Source organism: Ursus maritimus, unplaced genomic scaffold (assembly GCF_017311325.1).
Source record: "Ursus maritimus isolate PB19 unplaced genomic scaffold, ASM1731132v1 scaffold_2, whole genome shotgun sequence".
In the NCBI taxonomy this organism is placed as follows: domain Eukaryota; kingdom Metazoa; phylum Chordata; class Mammalia; order Carnivora; family Ursidae; genus Ursus; species Ursus maritimus.
Window position 1 is genome coordinate 69,467,915 of NW_024424452.1, and position 16,722 is coordinate 69,484,636.

Sequence of the window (16,722 nt, forward strand, 5' to 3'; positions counted from 1 at the left end):
CAGGACGCCGCGGCGAGAAGGCGGAGCGCGCTCCACGCCCCGCCCCTGCACACTGCCACCGCCCGCAAGGCTCGCGCAGCCGCAGGCGCCCGGGGAACGCTGCCCCCGCAGCCGGCAGAGGGCGCGCGCGGCGGGCGTGCCCCGAGGACGCGTGCGCGGGGGGCGTGCCCAGAGGACGTGTGCGCGCGGCGGCCCCGCCCCGAAGACGCGTGCGCGGGGGGCGTGCCCGCGGCCGGGCGTCAGCAGTCGGTGGGGGAGCGGCGAGGGAGCGCTGCGTGCTCGGCGGCGGCGGCGGCTCGCGGCGCTCGGGCGCCTGCGGGGAGCGAGGAGCGGGCGGCGAGCGGCGGCGGCGGCGTGTGTCCTGGGCGCGGCGCGGAGCGCCCGGAGCGGCGGCGGCGGTGCGAGGGGACGATGGCGGAGTCCTCGGACAAGCTCTACCGGGTGGAGTACGCCAAGAGCGGGCGCGCGTCTTGCAAGAAATGCAGCGAGAGCATCCCCAAGGACTCGCTGCGCATGGCCATCATGGTGCAGGTGCGCGCGGCCGCTTTGTGCGCGGTGGGGGGGAGGGGGTGTAGAGGGGGAGGGGAGAAGGGGGGAGGGGCCGCCCCCAGGAGCCCGCCACGGGGCCGGGACCCGCCCGCCGGTCCACCCTCGAAAGCCCGGAAAGTGCGGCCCGGAGCTCTGCTGCTGAGTGGGGGGCTGCTTCCTTCCCTGCCGTCCGCCGGGGGGTGGGGGGAGAGGCGAGCGTGGGCTTCTGAAGCTGGCCTGGTTCTGACCTCGCTCGTGCTGGAAGATTTTTGTCCTACATTGATGATGGCGACTGGCGCGTGAGGATTTTTTAAAATCTATTTTCGTCTATGGCTTCAACATCCGCTCACTCTCGGTTTTTTCTTAATTATGCAGGACTATACCAGTCGGTGTTATTTCTGTACAGTGCATTCACTTTTAGCCTAATTTTGCTTTGGAATAATATTTTCCCCAAACTTTCCAGGTTTACAGGCTCTTTCTCTTCCCTATACATTTGCAGCTCTCTGGTTTGAGTAAGAGAGGCTGGAGGGGGGTTGCTCATCGGGGCTTCTGGACACACTGGGGTCGCCCCGACGGTTTCTGAGGCCTCTCAGGTGGGGGTGTGGGACTGGGCGGTGTTTCTGAGGGCCCCTGCCGCCTCCACCTGTTAGTCTCCTCCTGTGTGCCTATTAAATGTTGGTTCTCCCCTGCCCTGTCCCACTCTTCTCCAACATGAAGCTTGTGTTCACTAAGTTCTGTGCTCGTGGTCAAGGTAACTTGATTTTCTCTCTCTGCAGTAAGGCAGCAGTCGTCGCTGGGCTTTCAGTACTTACCAGGTGAAGCAGAGTGGGTACCAAGTGCCTTAGAGACTGGGGCTGTTCTGGTATCCTCAGGGATACCTAACTCAGTACCTGAGGTGCGGTTCCTATCCTTCAGTGAACACCGAGCATGTCAGGCACTGTGTTACATACTAGGGGCACAAAGAGGGTCCCCTGCCCACCCCAGGAGCCACCAGCTTGGTTAAAGGGACGCTAGCTGCTAAACATACCCGTGCACCAGGCATTGAGTGCCTGGGGTGGGAGCTTGATTAGGGGTCCTTACGCACAGAAGTGGCAGGAAGTTAATCGAGGCTGGAGAAGCAGACAAGGCCTACTGCCTGAAGAGTCAGATCTACCACTGGGGCTCTGTGATCTTAAACCTGAACGTATGGGCTGCCTGATCTGAAGCTCCCTCTCATAACACTGTTAACTATCCTGAAAATAATATTTTTAAAATAATAAAAAGAGGGAGAAGCTCTCTCAGTACAGGGGCTCTTAACCTATAAAGTCTGTGGGGTGACAGTCAGTGGATTTAGAGAAGATTACATTTCTGTAGTCACTAGTCTCTAAATAAAATTCATTACTTCCTCCAATTATGAATGTAAGCAGCAGAGTAAAAGCAGAAAAGCAAAAGCAGTACCTATGATTTTTGTCACCAGTGATAATTACAGATATTTTCATACCGCTTTACATTTGTTGGGGATTTCTCAAAATCATCCATTACGCTCATCAGTATTCAGTGTTACTGTAGTTGTTAGCGTGGTCGCTAAATCTTATTTCGTGCTTTAAAGCTCACTGTATCCCACAGAATTTTTAAATGTTTTGGTAACTATTTCAGTCTTTTTTGAGCCCGTGTGTTCTGTTACGTGTTTTTAAATTTTATTCGAGAAAGACACATCCGTAGGCTTCACTAGGTAGCCAGAGAGGACCCTGTTTTATCGGGAAGGACGTACAGAAAACCTTAGTACAGTCAGTGTGCCGAATACAGAGGAGGGCTAGGCTCGCGTTCCTGATCGTGAAAGAAATTATTGAAAATAAGTGGTTTTCTGTGGCTGTATTTGGGGGCGGAGTCGTAACTCAGAATGTAAAGTCCGGTCTTGTAGGCAGAGCTGGAAGCCGGAAAGAACGAAGCCATTCTTCTCCTGCTCGGGTTTAAATACCTTCTTTTACACTTGTATGGGAGGATTGTTCTGAGTGTCCGATACCTGATACTGGAGGTGGCTGCCCCGAGGCAGCCTCCGGGGGCCGAATGGAGGCCTTTTGACGGGTGGGCCCTGTGTTCTTGTGTCTTGGGCGGGGTTAAGGCAGACAGCAGGCAAACAGCGGGGTTGCAGGCTGTTAACTGGCATTCCATGCTCTCTGTGGGTAGGTGGGCAGTGGGCTGGCCAGTTTTATGCAGAAGGAAACAGTGGCTGAGTGAGGACCTGGGTCCCCAGTAGGTGCTGGGAGTGTGTTTGCTGAGCACACGGAGATTATGCCACTTAAGAGTTGCCAGGTAGAAGCATAGTCTCGTGACTTTGCTCTAGTTCCCTTCCTGCCATATCATTGTTACTCCCAACTTCTAGAGAAAAGCCTGGCTTTGCTCAGGGGTCCTTCCTCTCAAGGGTGACCGGGAGCCCTTACAGTCCCCCAGGCCGGTGCTGTGACAACACCCTTGGGCTGCACCTCTCTGTCGCCCCAGGCTGCATTGATGGTTGGGACACAGCACCCAGACCAAGGCTCCCACCAGAGCCGGGAAAACACGCCACAGCCACAAGGTCCAGTGTGGGGCAGGGGCACTGGGCCACGTGCCCTCCTGTGTAGGAGTATAACCCGAGTTCTGCGGAGGAGGGGTCGATGGGGCGCCAAGGCAGGAGGACCCCGAGCACGAGTCCCTGCGGACGTACAGCAAGATGGTGTTGCCTGCCTCGTTGGCAGTTCGAGAGCCAGAACACAAGTCTGTTCGGGAATGCTGTTTATTGGGGGTGGGGGTGGGGGACCATCTTTTGTTTGGTTCGGAGGGCATCTTTTTCCCAGCAGGAATTACCCCACGTTTCCCTTCTGTTGTTTTATCTCCAGACTGGGGGCGTCCACACACTTGAGTGCCTTCTGTGAGCAGGTGTTGCCCGATGCTAGCAAGATGGGCATCGCGCCCTGAATTCAGCAAGCCTCCAGCCTAGTGCAGGACACGGGCACTGACCGAGTCATCACCCAGACAGATTGTTCTTCACTGGGAGGGGCTTGGGAGGAGCCTTCTGGGGAGCCGAGTGGGGCTGCAGGGCATTCTGGGCCAAGGGAGCAGCTGATATGCTGTAAACCAGGCAGCTCGATGCTGGGGAGTCCTTGATGGTGCCCTGGCGAGAACCTTCCTTCTGCATCTATTACACTGAGAAAGAGGCCACTCACAGCAGGAGGGGCCTAGGTGGGAGAAGTCATCGCTGCTCTTCCAGAAAATTTCCCCTGTCCGACAGCTCCATCTGAAAATTCCTTCGTGGTGTTTTATGTTTGATGCTGTTTTAATACTTTTATTCCATCTGCGTGGCGTTTAGCTTTATTTCCTATAAAAGCAGATATTTGGAGTCTCCTCTGCTTTGGTCAGAACCATTTGTGTATTTTTAAGTAGCTCTTCCTGCCAAGCAGCGTAGTGAGTGGACAGAACCTTGCTGTGGATGCAGGCAGGGCTGAGTCACTGGCCGCAGACATCTGTGAATTGGGGGTGCCGGTTCCTACCCCAGAGGCAGTTGAGGGTTACCTGTGATAGCTTGTGAAGGGTTCTAGGGACTGAGTAATGCCCGTGCTGGTCCCACTCTACCCAGTCACTGTCACCATCCGCTCTGCGAGCCCAGAGCTGGCACTGTTGCCAGGAGAGGAGCCTGATGGTGTCGCATCAGGAGCAACCCGAGTGTGTAGCAGCAAGGGAAGGAGGAAGCACACCGCGAGAGGGGAAGCACCTTTCCTCGCGGCTGGACTTACACGGTGCGCATGCTGACCGTCCAGCCCTGGGCCCTGGGGGCTGCTGTCTCCGCTTCCTGGGCCTTAGCCCTCCAAGAAGTTCATTCATTCCGCACACATTGGTGTGGCTGCTGCCGGCTTGACACTGTTTCCTGACACATTTTCTCTGCTTTGCTCATTATCTGGGCCTTGTCCCTTATTGTTCTAACAGCAGAGGCACTAAAAGAGCCCTTTCTGGGCCACACAGGCCCGACGGGGGCAGTCACTGGCCTCCCAGGCAGGCACAGCAGGATGGGGTCACAGAGCAGGGGTCCTGTGTGTGTTCCGTGGCACCTGGAGGGAAGTTGAGTCACTGAGGCGTGGCCCGTGGGGCAGAGCTCTCTTCAGAAGCGCCGCTGTTCCCCATGCTGTTCCCCAGCTGTGCCCCGCGTCCCAAGAAGAGACTGTGCCGTGGCAGGTAGCTGTTGGGGGAGATCTTGAGAAATGTGGACTGGGATGCCATTTCTTATCGGCTCACAGCTTTTCTCGCACAACATGGGGGACACGGGCACGGCTGTCCCCGTTTTACAGAGAAGGGGAAGAAGGGCGTCGTGTGTGCAGCTGCTGAGGGCTGGGCTTGAGCTGCTCTCTCACCTCCCTTTGTTCTCTTCCAGTCGCCCATGTTTGATGGAAAAGTCCCACACTGGTACCACTTCTCCTGCTTCTGGAAGGTCGGCCACTGCATCCGACACCCCGACGTAGAGGTGGACGGCTTCTCTGAGCTCAGGTGGGACGACCAGCAGAAAGTCAAGAAGACCGCGGAGGCTGGAGGCGTCACAGGTGTGTAGAGACCAGGGACGCGGCAGGTGTCCTCCCCAGGCCCCAGCTGGGCAGCTTCTCTGGGGCCTTTTCTGAGAGAACGTTTGCCTGCCCCCCCCCTCGCCCCGTGTCTTCCAGGCGCGCACGTAAATAACGGGGAGCCAGTGTGTGATTTCAGCGGCGCCTCGTCGACTTGCCTATGGCAGGGTGTTTGTTTTTTAAGGTGCTTGAGTTGGAGCTTTTATTTATTTATTTATTTTTGTTCTTAAAGGTTTATTTCTAAGTTATCTTTACACCCAATGTGGGGCCTGAACCCACAACCCCAAGATCATGAGTTGCTGCTCCTCCAGCTGAGCCAGCCAGGCGCCCCAGAAATGTAGCTTTGAAGTCTGTTGCAGTTTTCTTTTTAATAGACTTTTTTTTTTTCCCTAGCATTTGTAGGTTCACAGCAAAATGAAGCAGAAAGTGCGGAGAGTTGGTGTGTGTCTCCTGCCCCCACGCACGCAGGGCCTGTCCCTGTCTCCCTCCAGAGCGATGCGTGTGTTACAGTGGCCCTCTCGTCATCACCCCAGGTCGCTAGGTTCAGGGTTCACGCGTGGTGGTGCACGTTGTACGGGTTTGGACAGTGTTCACCAAACAGCAGTTGACTCTTGAACAGCATGGGTCTGAACTGAACGCTGGCTTCTGTGTGGATCTTAGGAAGTTCAGTACGTTACTGTCGATGTTTCCTTTTCATAATGGTTTTCTTAACATTTTCTTTTCTGTAATCTGTGGGGAGTACGATATTTATTTATTTATTTATTTTTTTTTAAGATTTTATTTATTTATTCGACAGAGATAGAGACAGCCAGCGAGAGAGAGAACACAAGCAGGGGGAGTGGGAGAGGAAGAAGCAGGCTCATAGCGGAGGAGCCTGATGTGGGACTTGATCCCGGTACGCCGGGATCACGCCCTGAGCCGAAGACAGACGCTTAACCGCTGTGCCACCCAGGCGCCCCGGGAGTACGATATTTAATACACGTAACAGGATGCATCGGTTACCGGTGGGGCTTCTGGTGAATGGTAGGTAGGCTGTAAGGAGTTAAGGTTCAGGGGCATCAGGTTACACGCAGTTTCAGTGCACGAGGGGGTCCGCACCCCAGCCCCGCTTTGTTCGAGTGTCAGCGGAGCTGGGGTCATTCACACGCAGCCTCGTCACGTTGGCTGCTTCACTCGGAGACGAGCAGGCACTGCGGGTCCTCCGTGTCTCTTCATGGCTTGATGGCTCCGTTTGTTGCAGCGCCGAATAATAGTGCGTTCTCTGGATGGACCACGGTCTGTTCGTTCACCTGCGGAAGGGCATCTTGGTTGCTTCCAAGTTTGGGAAATTGCAAATAAAGCTGTCGTACACATCCATGTGCAGGTTTTTGTGTGGACATAGCTTTTCAGCTCATTTGGGTGGGTTCCAAGGACCGTGATTGCTCATCGTTCCGGGAGGAGTATGTTTCCTTTTGGGGGAAACCAGCAAACCGTCTCCCTCAGTGGCTGCCCCGGTTTGCATTCCCTCCAGCGTTTGGTGGTGTCCGTGATCGGGATTCTGGCCGTTCTGATAGGCATGTTAGAGGTATCCTGGGTTGATTTGCAATCCCCTGATGTCCTCCAATGCGGAGCACCTTTTCGTGTGTTTATGGCCGTCTGCATCTCTTCTTTGGGGAGGAGTCTGGCTATTTTGCCCTTCGTTGATTTTCTTACCGCTGAGTTTTAGAGTGGCTCGTCTGTGTTGGATCGCAGTCCTTTATCAGCTCTGTCTTTTGCAAATCTCTTGTCCTTGTCTGTGGCTTGTCTTCTCCGCAGTATCTGGCACAGAGCAGAAGTCCCCAGTTTTAAGAAGTCCAGCTTACCAAATCTTTCTTTCCTGGACTGTGTCTTCGGTGTTGTGTCTAAACGTCATCGCCACACCTAGGTCAGCCAGGTCTTTCTCCTGTTTCACATTCTGGGAGCTTTATAGTATGGTTTCCTTTTTAGATGAATTTTGTAAAGGAGATGAAGTCTTCATCTAGATTCATTTTGTGTGCGGATGTCCAGTTCACCACTTGTTGGAAATTGCCTTTCCTCCATTATATAGTGTTTTCTCCTTTGTGAGATGTCAGTGACTGGGGGGTGGTATATTTCTGGGGTCTGTTCTGGTCTGTTTATCAGGTTGTCTATCCTGCCAGTACCCGACTGTCTTCGTGGTAAGTCTTAAAGTCGGATGGTGTCAGTCTCGGTCTTTTCTTCTTCAATATCGTGTTGGCCGTTCGGGGTCTTTTTCCTCCATGTGAACTCGAGTCAGCTTGTTGATACCCACAGACCTAACTTGTTCGAGATGCCTTTACATTTTAAATCGTTTTTAATCACTTGTTGAAGATCTGAGACTGCGTTCTCGTTTGTCTGCCTTCTAAGCTGACCCCACTGAGCCCGTTCTCGTGACGCCGGGCTGTCGCGGGAACGTCCACCGGCCTTTGCCTGTGCTAAACTGTTCTCCCTGTCCTCGCCTCAGCGTGTTTGTCCCCTGCTGCTGCTGGTCTGTGGAAGCTGAGAGGTCAGTGACACTGCTCACACTCGTGAGTAAAAATACCAGCGAATTTGCCAAGAAACGGTCCGGAGGGTGAGGGTGTCAGTTTGCGCTGGGGGCAGGTGTAACAAGTTCTTCTCGTTCTCTGGTCATTTTCCCTTTTGTGTTCAGGTTAGTGGGGGTTGTTTGTTTAGGGATATGTCCCTTCTAGCTACAATTTACGTGTATCAAACTAGATCATTTTATAATATGAAAAGGCACAATAGGTTTGCTGTAGCTGTGTTCCGCTTGCGAGACATCTTAAGTCCCAAAGTTAACATAATACCTGCTAGTTGTCCAGGGATTTTTGTATCCAAGAGCCTGATATAATAGACGGAGCCACACAAGAAGTTTACATCTTCCCAGATCCTGTGATTCCAAGATGACGACCATTGGTCTTTGGGGTGTCTCCCTAGGAATTTTCTATTCAAATACTGATTCACGTGTGTGCTGTGTTTTTTCTTTCCCGTAGAATTGGGATTCTAAGTGTCACTCTTTCAGACGCTCGGTCACTTTGTGTGGGTGGTAAAACACACGTCCACCATCCGAGCAGTGTTCCAGTGTGCTTCGTCTGCATGACCCACACTCACACTGTTGTTCAACCATCACCCTGTCCACCTCCAGAACATTCTCATCTTCCCAGCCTGCAGCTCCATGCCCAGTTCACAGTAACTCCCCGTTTCTCCTCCCACTCTGTGATTTCTGCCTGAGTGGGACTCCGGGTGCCTCCTGGGAAGGGAATCACACGGGGTTTGTCCTTCTGGGACTGGCTTGTCTCCCTTGGCGTGTGTCCTTGGGGTCGTCCATGCTGTCAGCCCACGGCATGGATACGCCAGTTTGTTATCTGTCCCCCCATCAAGGGACGTTCGAGTTGTTTCTACCCTTGGGCGATTACAAGTGGTGTTGCTTGTGGACATTGGTGTGCAAGTACCTGGTCCAGACGCCGCTCTCCATGCTCGTAGGTCACGGCCGGAAGGGGAGCTGCTGGATCATGTAGTTCCGTTTAGCGTTCTGTGTACCTGCCCTACTGTGTTCTGGAAGGGCTGTGCGATTGTGCGTCCCGGCCAGCAGTACACGGCTTCCGGTTCCCCTGCATCCTTGCCAGCGCTTTAGTGTCTGAGGGGGTGCGTGTGTCTGTGTGGTTCTTGTTTTCCTTTTTTTCGTAATACCCATCCTAAGGTGTTCTCTCATGTGATTTTGATTTGCATTTTCCTAGTGACATTGACCTACGTACTGTGTTTTACAATTTAATATTTACTCTCTTTTAAGAGTTATTTATTTCAGAGAGGGTATGTGATCAGGGGGAGAGGCAGAGGGAGAGAGAATCCCAAGCAGGCTCCTCACTGAGCTCGGAGCCCGACGTGGGGCCCAGTCTCACGACCCTGAGACCATGACCCTGAGCTGAAACCAAGAGTCAGCCGCTCAACCCACTAAACTACCCAGGCGCCCCTGATGTTTACTCTTTTCACGTTAAGAATTGTGAGTTTGTATCATTTTTAAAATATGCAGTATTCGTTTATTGAGGTTTGCTACATTTTGTGCTTCGTTCACGACCTTTGACATCGACGTCCTCTCACCCTTGTGCGGGAGCCCCGTGCCCAGTGGAGACGCTGAGAGGTGAGCTTACGGGGCCGAGGCCAGGCCAAGGGCAAATGAGCCAGGGTTCAGCTCCAGACGGCCTGTCCTTCGAGGCTGCACTCTCACGCGTTTTGCTACGTTGCGGATGGAGCTGCTGCAGACTTCCTGTCCAGCCTGGGCACCTGTCCAGCTGTGTCTTTAATTCCAAGAAGCAGGATGGCGGCTCGAAGAGATGACCCCGAGGCTTCTGTTTGTGTCCCATTGCCTTCCAGTAGGCTTGCGTCCCGTGCACTGGCACCACGCGTGCGCAGATGCCCGCGTCAGGTATTTCCGCTCCTCTTCCCTTGGCTCCGGGTGGGGTGGCATGTTTTGTCACATTTGGTAGTCGGTTTTATTAATGTGATATTCGTAGGTGTCCTTGCCTCATCCTTGAGGGCATTTTGTGTTTTTCATAATGAAACAAAGGTACAAATTTTTTTGTCATACCTTTTGCAAATATATTTACCAGTTTGACTTTTTAATATATGTAAAGACTTTTTTTCTTTTAATACAAAGTTTTGTTTTTAAGTAAACTCTACCCCTAACATGGGGCTCGAACTCACGACCCCGAGATCAAGAGTTGCCCGCTCCACCCACCAGCCAGGCTGCCCTTGGACGTGTTTCTTTGAAGTGCGTTTGTATGTTTTGCTGCATCAAAGCTTCATCCTGGAGTAAATGTCCTGTACTCGTGTCTGTCTGCTCACTTGCAGTTTCTGGTTCTGGTCTGATTTTTCAGTTTTTCATCCGGGATTTTTTTTAATGATTTATGTGACTTTTGAGAAATGTGGGCAGTCATGTAACAAACACCCCATGGAGTTAGGGAACATTTCTCTTCCCCCCAGAAGGTTCCTTGTGCTCTGTTACCCTCCCCACCTGGGAGGCCAGGCTCTGATGTGTGTCCCCGTGGATTAATTTTGTGTGACTTAGGATTTCAAGAAGCAAAGGAGTAGCGTGGACGTCTCCCATAACCTCCTTCCGCTCAGCACCACACCCGTGAGACACAGGCTGCCTCGCGTGTCACCCTTTGTGCTTTGGATTGCGGAGGGTAGTCCTCCAGTAGATCACCGCTGAGCCGGCCTTCCGTTGCCAGCTTCGCGCTGCTACAAATACAGCTGCTGTTCTCGTTCGTGTGCTTCTCCGGGGTGAGCACCTCGGGACAGAGCGGCGGAGTGTCCGTAGGTCTCCGTTCCGCTGTTTAGGGAAACTGCTGGACTGTCTTTCCGAGTCGCCCCATTTCCCATCCCACCAGCGCCTGGCACAGGCACTCGTCAGTACCAGCCACCGATGCGTGTGCGGTGAGAGCACGTCGTGCTTTCAGTTTGCAGTAGTCGTCGTCTTGAGTTGTAAGGGTTCGTAGAATATTCTAGGTTGAAGTCCTTTATCAGGTACCAATGTGAATGCCTTCTCTCATTCTGGGCCTTGCCTTTTGTCTAGTTACTGGCAGTGGTTGATTTTTTCCCCCCTCTCTTTCTCTTTTTCGTTAGTGCCGTCAGCCTCCTGAGAAGTCTTTGCCTGTTCCAAGATTGTGACAATACTTCCTTTGCTTTCTTCTGGAAGTTTTGTGGGTCTGGCATTCATGTTTGGTTTCTGATCAGTCTTAAAAGAATGTTCGTGTTAGGTGTGAGGAGGGGGTGGTTTTTTTGTTTTTTTCCATGTGGCTACCATGTTGTTCCCATACCATTTGTGAAAAGACTTCGTTAAGACCAGGTGACTGCATGACTGTGGGTGTGTCTGGACTCTGGACCCCTTGGCTGGTTTGTCTGCCAGCACCCCACTGTCTTAGCTCCTACAACTTTGTGGGACATCGTGAAATCACATAGCGTGAATCTTCCGCTTTGTTCTTTTTCAATATTGTGTTGACCTTTCTAGGTCCTTTGTAGTTCCTTACAAAAATTGTGGTAAACTTAGTGATTTCTTGCCCAAACAGGCTTGCTAGGTTTTTTGTTTGTTTGTTTTTTAAGATTTTATTCATCCGCTTGACAGAGAGCAAGAGAGCACAGGCAGGGGGAGCAGCGGAGGGAGAGGGAGAGGCAGGCTCCCGGCTGAGCAGGGAATCTGATGTGGGCCTGGATCGCAGGACGCTGGGATCATGACACCAGCTGAAAGCAGTCGGTCACTCAACCTACTGAGCCACTCAGGCCCCCTCCCTGCGACTTTGACTGGCATCACGTGGAATCGGGATCAAAGTGGATTGACGTATCGATACGTCAACAAATGGAGTCAATCCATAAACGTGAAGTAACTCCATTTACTTAGGCCTTCAATTTCACACTGTCCCAAAGTTTTCAGGCAGAAGATTCGTGTGTCTTGCTAAATCTGTTTCTAATTGTTCTGTGTGTTTATTTACACTGGAGCGTGGTTTAATTTCTTTTTTAAGTATGTTTATTGTTCACATATAGGAACATTTTATATGTCGACCTTGCACTGTCCAGATTTGCTCAATTCATTTAACGGTAGAAGTAGTTTTTTGCACAGTCACGTCCCTACAGGTAGAGGTGACTTTACCTTTCTTTTCCAAGCTTACACTTTTTGTCTCTTTTTCTTGCCTTAATGGTACTTGGCTCGAGCCTCCAGTACAATGTTGAATGGATGTGGTTGGGGAAGACAGCCTTGTCTTGTTCCAGATCTTAAGACAGAAACATTCAGTCTTGGACTTACTTTTATATAAGAAAAGACTCTCCTTTGTTCCTGGATGCTTGGCTGTTTATCCCCAGGGCTCCTTGCTGAATGACCCCAGCTTTCCCCACTGATTTAGGAATGCCGCCTCCCTGCATGCTTCTTACTTGCAGTCCTCTTTCTGTATGAAGACACTCCCTATCCTTTCACTTCTTCACGTAACTTTGATGCCGAGAAGGAGCCCGGAAATCAGAAGGTGGCGTTTGAATGTAGCTGAGGGCGTGGCTTTCATGATAAGCGCTAAGGAAGCACTTTCCACAGTGAGGGGGTGGACCCAGGGCAGTGATGGAGCCGGAGGGTGACACAGGCACCCGCGGGCACCGAGCTGTTTCGAGAGCCTGTCCGCGGAAGGGTTGTCTTCTATAGCCAGAAAAGCAGCTGTGTTAGGCACAGCTGTTGGAGGCAGACGCAGGAGAGCTGGGCCAGTCGCAGTCGCCCGGACACGAGGTGTCCCGGCGGAGGGGTTCGGGGGTTCGGGGTCTCCGGAGCCGCCCTGAGGCTGAACGCGGCGCTGCTGTGTTCCATCCTTCAGGCAAAGGCCAGGATGGAGGTGGCGGCAAGACGGACAAGACGCTGGCGGACTTCGCGGCCGAGTATGCCAAGTCCAACAGAAGCACCTGCAAGGGCTGCATGGAGAAGATAGAGAAGGTGAGCCCGGAGGAGGGGGTCTGGAGAAGAGCAGATACGGGGGCTTTGGGGGCTAGCGCAGCCCTGGCGGTTAAGCGTCACGTGACCATCTCACAGGCTCGGAACTCCTGAGAATGTCCAGCCTGGACTCAAAGCTGGTCCACGAGGCTGCACGGGGTTCTAGTGTGTGGATTTATTGCCGCTCTGAGGGAGGGGCCTTCATATGTAAAAAGGCAGCGGCGGGGATGGCAGAAAAGCCCGCTGGAGTGGGGGCCTGGTGGGGGGTGGACCCGTCCTAGGTGGTGTTCCAAGGCCAGCTCTGCTTACGTCAGCTCGGGGCCAGCAGAACATTATCAGGGAAGAGGTAGCACGTCCTCATGGGCCCAGGTAGGTGGGTGGGTGGGTGGAGTTGACCCCATTTAAAACGGGGGTGCTGAGGCTTAGGCTAGCACACAATCCTGGGTGGGAGAAAGCAGTCCGAGGCTGCTGGCAGCCCTCGCGGTACCCTTGGACCTGAAGCCCCGCTGGGTGGGGTGCTGACTGGCCCCTGTGTCCCCCAGGTCACCGATGTCACCATTCTTCTTGTCTTCTTGGTACCACGTGTGGTTCTTCCTGCAGGGCCAGATACGCCTGTCCAAGAAGATGCTGGACCCAGAGAAGCCCCAGCTGGGCATGATCGACCGCTGGTACCACCCGAACTGCTTTGTGAAGAACAGGGAGGAGCTGGGCTTCCGGCCCGAGTACAGCGCCAGCCAGCTCAAGGGCTTCGGCCTCCTCACCGCCGAAGATAAGGAAACCCTGAAGAAGCAGCTCCCGGGAGTCAAGAGTGAAGGGTGGGTGGGGGGCCATGGGAGGCGGGGTGGGGCTCCGGTGAGACCCTGCAGATGCCAGGCTATTCCCGTGTCTCCCTTTGCTGATACTCAGCAGGCTGGGGTCACAGAGTGAGGGACAGTGACAGCCGCGCCCCTGCCCACCCCTCCCCAGCGCACGTTCCCACAGCTCCCGCCCGGCCCGTTCCCAGTTCCCCATCTGATCCACGGACAGGTGGAACCGGTTTGCCACCACATGCGCACACGCTCCCACCCTGAGTATTCCCCCTGCCCAGGCAGACCACCACATCTCCTGGGACCCCTGGATGACTCGCTTTCCTGTCCCCACGGCCTCCTGTGTCTGGGTCTCTCTGATGCTGCTGCTAGGAGGATTGTGGTGGGAGAGGGGAGCAGTGGATGAGACGTGTCAGAATGGCGTGGGGTTCCTGTGGCTCCAGCATTTAGGATGGGAAGCCCAGTCGGAGCCAGTCTGGAGTCCATGGGCGCTTACTCTTTCCTGTTCCCTCTGCTGTCCCCTGGGCCCCAGTCTGGAGTCACTTGGGTCATGGGCACAGAAGGGGAGGTGTGTCAGAGCTATGCCCGGCTGTGGATGGTATTAGGATTGGGGTGACCCTGACCTTCCCATCATCGAGCAGCTGTCATGCACCAACTGGGTTCATCGCACACGAGCTCGTGGGCAGTGTATGCGGCTCTGGAATAGGTGGGGAAACTGGAAAATCGGGCTCGTGGATTAAGGTCCTCAGGACAGCACCGCCCGTGATGTGCGTGTCAGGAGGCAGGAGCTCACGCGTGTGCCGTTGTAACAGCCGGCATCAGTGGGGCACTGTAGTGTGGCCGGCACCGTGCCAGGCGCGTGACGAGGATAGTTCACGGTCCTGGAAGGTACACGGCGTTCTCTGTTCGTGGATGAGGGAAAATGCTAGGGTTTGAAGTCAGGTCTGTAATAGCTGCAGCTGAATTTTAACCACTGTGACCACCCCAGCCTGTTCTGGGGGGCTGCGACGGCCCTCACTGCTTCCCTCAATCGGGTGACTAGCAAGCTGTGCGGAGACTCTTGCTCCCGTGGGCGGGATTTAAATGATGGTGCAGCCCCACCTCGGAGAACCGCCGTAGGAGCAGCCCTGTGCTTTAGCTTGAAAGGCTCGGCCCCTGGCACAAGTGGTTCATCTTTCCACAATCCCAGTCCCTCGGCAACACAGTCCCTGCCAGAATCTTCCAGCTGCTTCATTCGTGCCGAGAGATACATGGGGGTTTTCATGTCAGATGGGGCCTGAGCCATGGATCCTGGACAGGCAGTTCCAAGGCCCTGGGGTCACCCCTGAGCCGCCTCTTGGCAGCAAAGTATGTGGGGCCCATCGCCAATACTGCCTGGGCAGACCATGAGCTCCTGGCGGCAGAGTGAGACGTGGTATGTCGGGGCCTGGCAGACAGGAGTTGCAAGGATGTGAAGGTCCTGCATCTCCACCCAGTCTCTGGTTCCAGGGTTCTGATGGCTCTTTTTCGTCCCATGTCTCTTTCAGAAAGAGGAAAGGCGACGAGGTGGATGGGATGGATGAAGTGGCCAAGAAGAAATCTAAAAAAGAAAAGGACAAGGATAGTAAGCTTGAGAGGGCCCTCAAGGTGAGCTCTGAGCTGTGGGTCTCTGCTCATCGTTCTCTAAATTCTCTGCCCTCGTTCTGGGAGGAAAGTTCTGGGGGGCGTGTGCATCCCACTTACCGAGACCTCCAAGAATTCCCAAACTGGGAGCAGTGGTGAAATAGCACGGCTTTCCCTCCACCCCCAGAGCAGGCCTTCGTGCTTGAAGGAGAGCCCCGCTCGGGCTCCAGGGGCTGGACCAGCTGCTCCCCAGCCTCACGGCCCCCTGTGTCCTGCACCTGGAGGGTCGCTGGCACGCACTGCACAGGGAGTGTCACGTTCAGGGGTGCCAGACTTGCGTGGCACGCACAGGAGCCTGGAAGAGACAGGGCTGTTCCTAGTTCTTTAATGGAGAGCTCTTGTGCAAAAGCGATAGGTGTGTAGTGAAAGAGAAGAGAACCGCCCGTTGAGTCCACAGTCACGGATCAGAGATTCAGCGCTGTGTTCATGACGCGTGTGTTGAAGCAAAGTAAAAATGATTGGTCAGAAAGTGCTGGGTGTTTGGTCGCTCACACACGTTCGTGCGTGGTATCCGCGGCTCTGGAATATGTAAGAAAATGAAAAGCAGGGGAGAGCCGGCATCGGTCTTGGGAACACGATTTCCACCTGCTTCGGCGCTCTCGTGAGAGGATCGATTCCATTTTTGCCGGTGGCGGTGGGTTGTGGTTGGTGTTACTCTGCACTTGCCCCGCCCCGTGTGTTCTCCTGAGCGGCATCAGAGATGAAAAGAATGTCAGAAAATCACATGCTCCCTGGCCTCGGTCAAGCTGGTGGTGTAGTTCGCTTCCTCGGTTTTAACTTGCACCACGAGACTTGCCACGCACTCCCCCGTCCCCGTGACTGGTGACACGGTGCAGGTGCTGCGGGGCGGGGCGGGGAGGGGGAGGCAGATGCGGCGAAGCGGGAACAGACGTGTGTGTGCGCGGTGTCGCTTTGCTGGTCGCTTTATCTTCCTCACTCGAGGGGCGCCTGGCGGGCTCGGTCGCTAGGGCCTGCACCTCTTGACCTCAGGGTCATGAGTTTGAGCCCCATTTTGGGGATAGAGATTACTTAGAAGTAAAATCTTTTTTTAAAAAAAACAAGACAAAACAGGCCTCGTTAAAATCCTCACTTGGCGTGGAGAGTGACTCCATGGGGTCGGTGGGCTGGCATTTTTCTGTCCGGTTTGCAGGGGTGCGGTCTGCCCCTGGGAGGTCGTGAGTAGCTGACCGGGGACCCTAGCGAGGGAGGAGGCTCGCCCCACCCGTGCTCTGACGGGGAGGCCGATGCCGTCCCAGGCAAGGTGGTGGTGAGGAGAGGCTCAGAGCCTCACAAAGAGTGGGCACTGCGTGACTGTTGGCCCCCGAGCTGGAGAAACTCCGTGTCTTGCGACGCATACGTCTGTTCCCGTGTGATACGCTGTGGAGGCCAGCGGGGGGCTTGGGAGTGGTCCCCACCCGTGTTCAGGTTGGAGAACACGCCCCGTGTCCTTGGGTGCAAATGTTGGGGCTGAGGAGCCCGGGCACCCCGGCTCTTTGCCGTGGGGTCTGTCTGGGGGGGTGGTCCCAGGGGCGGCATGCTCCAGGTGGAACTGGAATGCCGCCGGAGTGCGGCGGGGCCGCTTCCCTGCAGGGGACCGGGTTGGAGGTGCGGCTCAGCTGACGCACAAGGACCCCACTAGAGGCTGAGCGAGGCAGGTGAGACCCCCTCTGGTGGGGTCTCTGCACAGAGC

At 54.4% G+C, this 16,722-nt stretch overlaps 1 protein-coding gene across 1 annotated transcript in view; it reads left to right on the forward strand.

Annotated features, from left to right (window-relative positions):
- Nucleotides 1-390: 390 nt before the first annotated feature.
- The window catches only part of PARP1 (poly(ADP-ribose) polymerase 1), a 38,214-nt gene continuing 21,882 nt past the window's right edge, over nt 391-16,722 (forward strand). Inside the window, exons 1-5 of the mRNA XM_040636110.1 lie at nt 391-531; nt 4,910-5,075; nt 12,452-12,567; nt 13,165-13,379; nt 14,897-14,996. Coding sequence (XP_040492044.1) covers nt 412-531; nt 4,910-5,075; nt 12,452-12,567; nt 13,165-13,379; nt 14,897-14,996 — 717 coding nt within the window. The 5' untranslated portion in view covers nt 391-411. The remainder of the gene's footprint in view (nt 532-4,909; nt 5,076-12,451; nt 12,568-13,164; nt 13,380-14,896; nt 14,997-16,722) is intronic.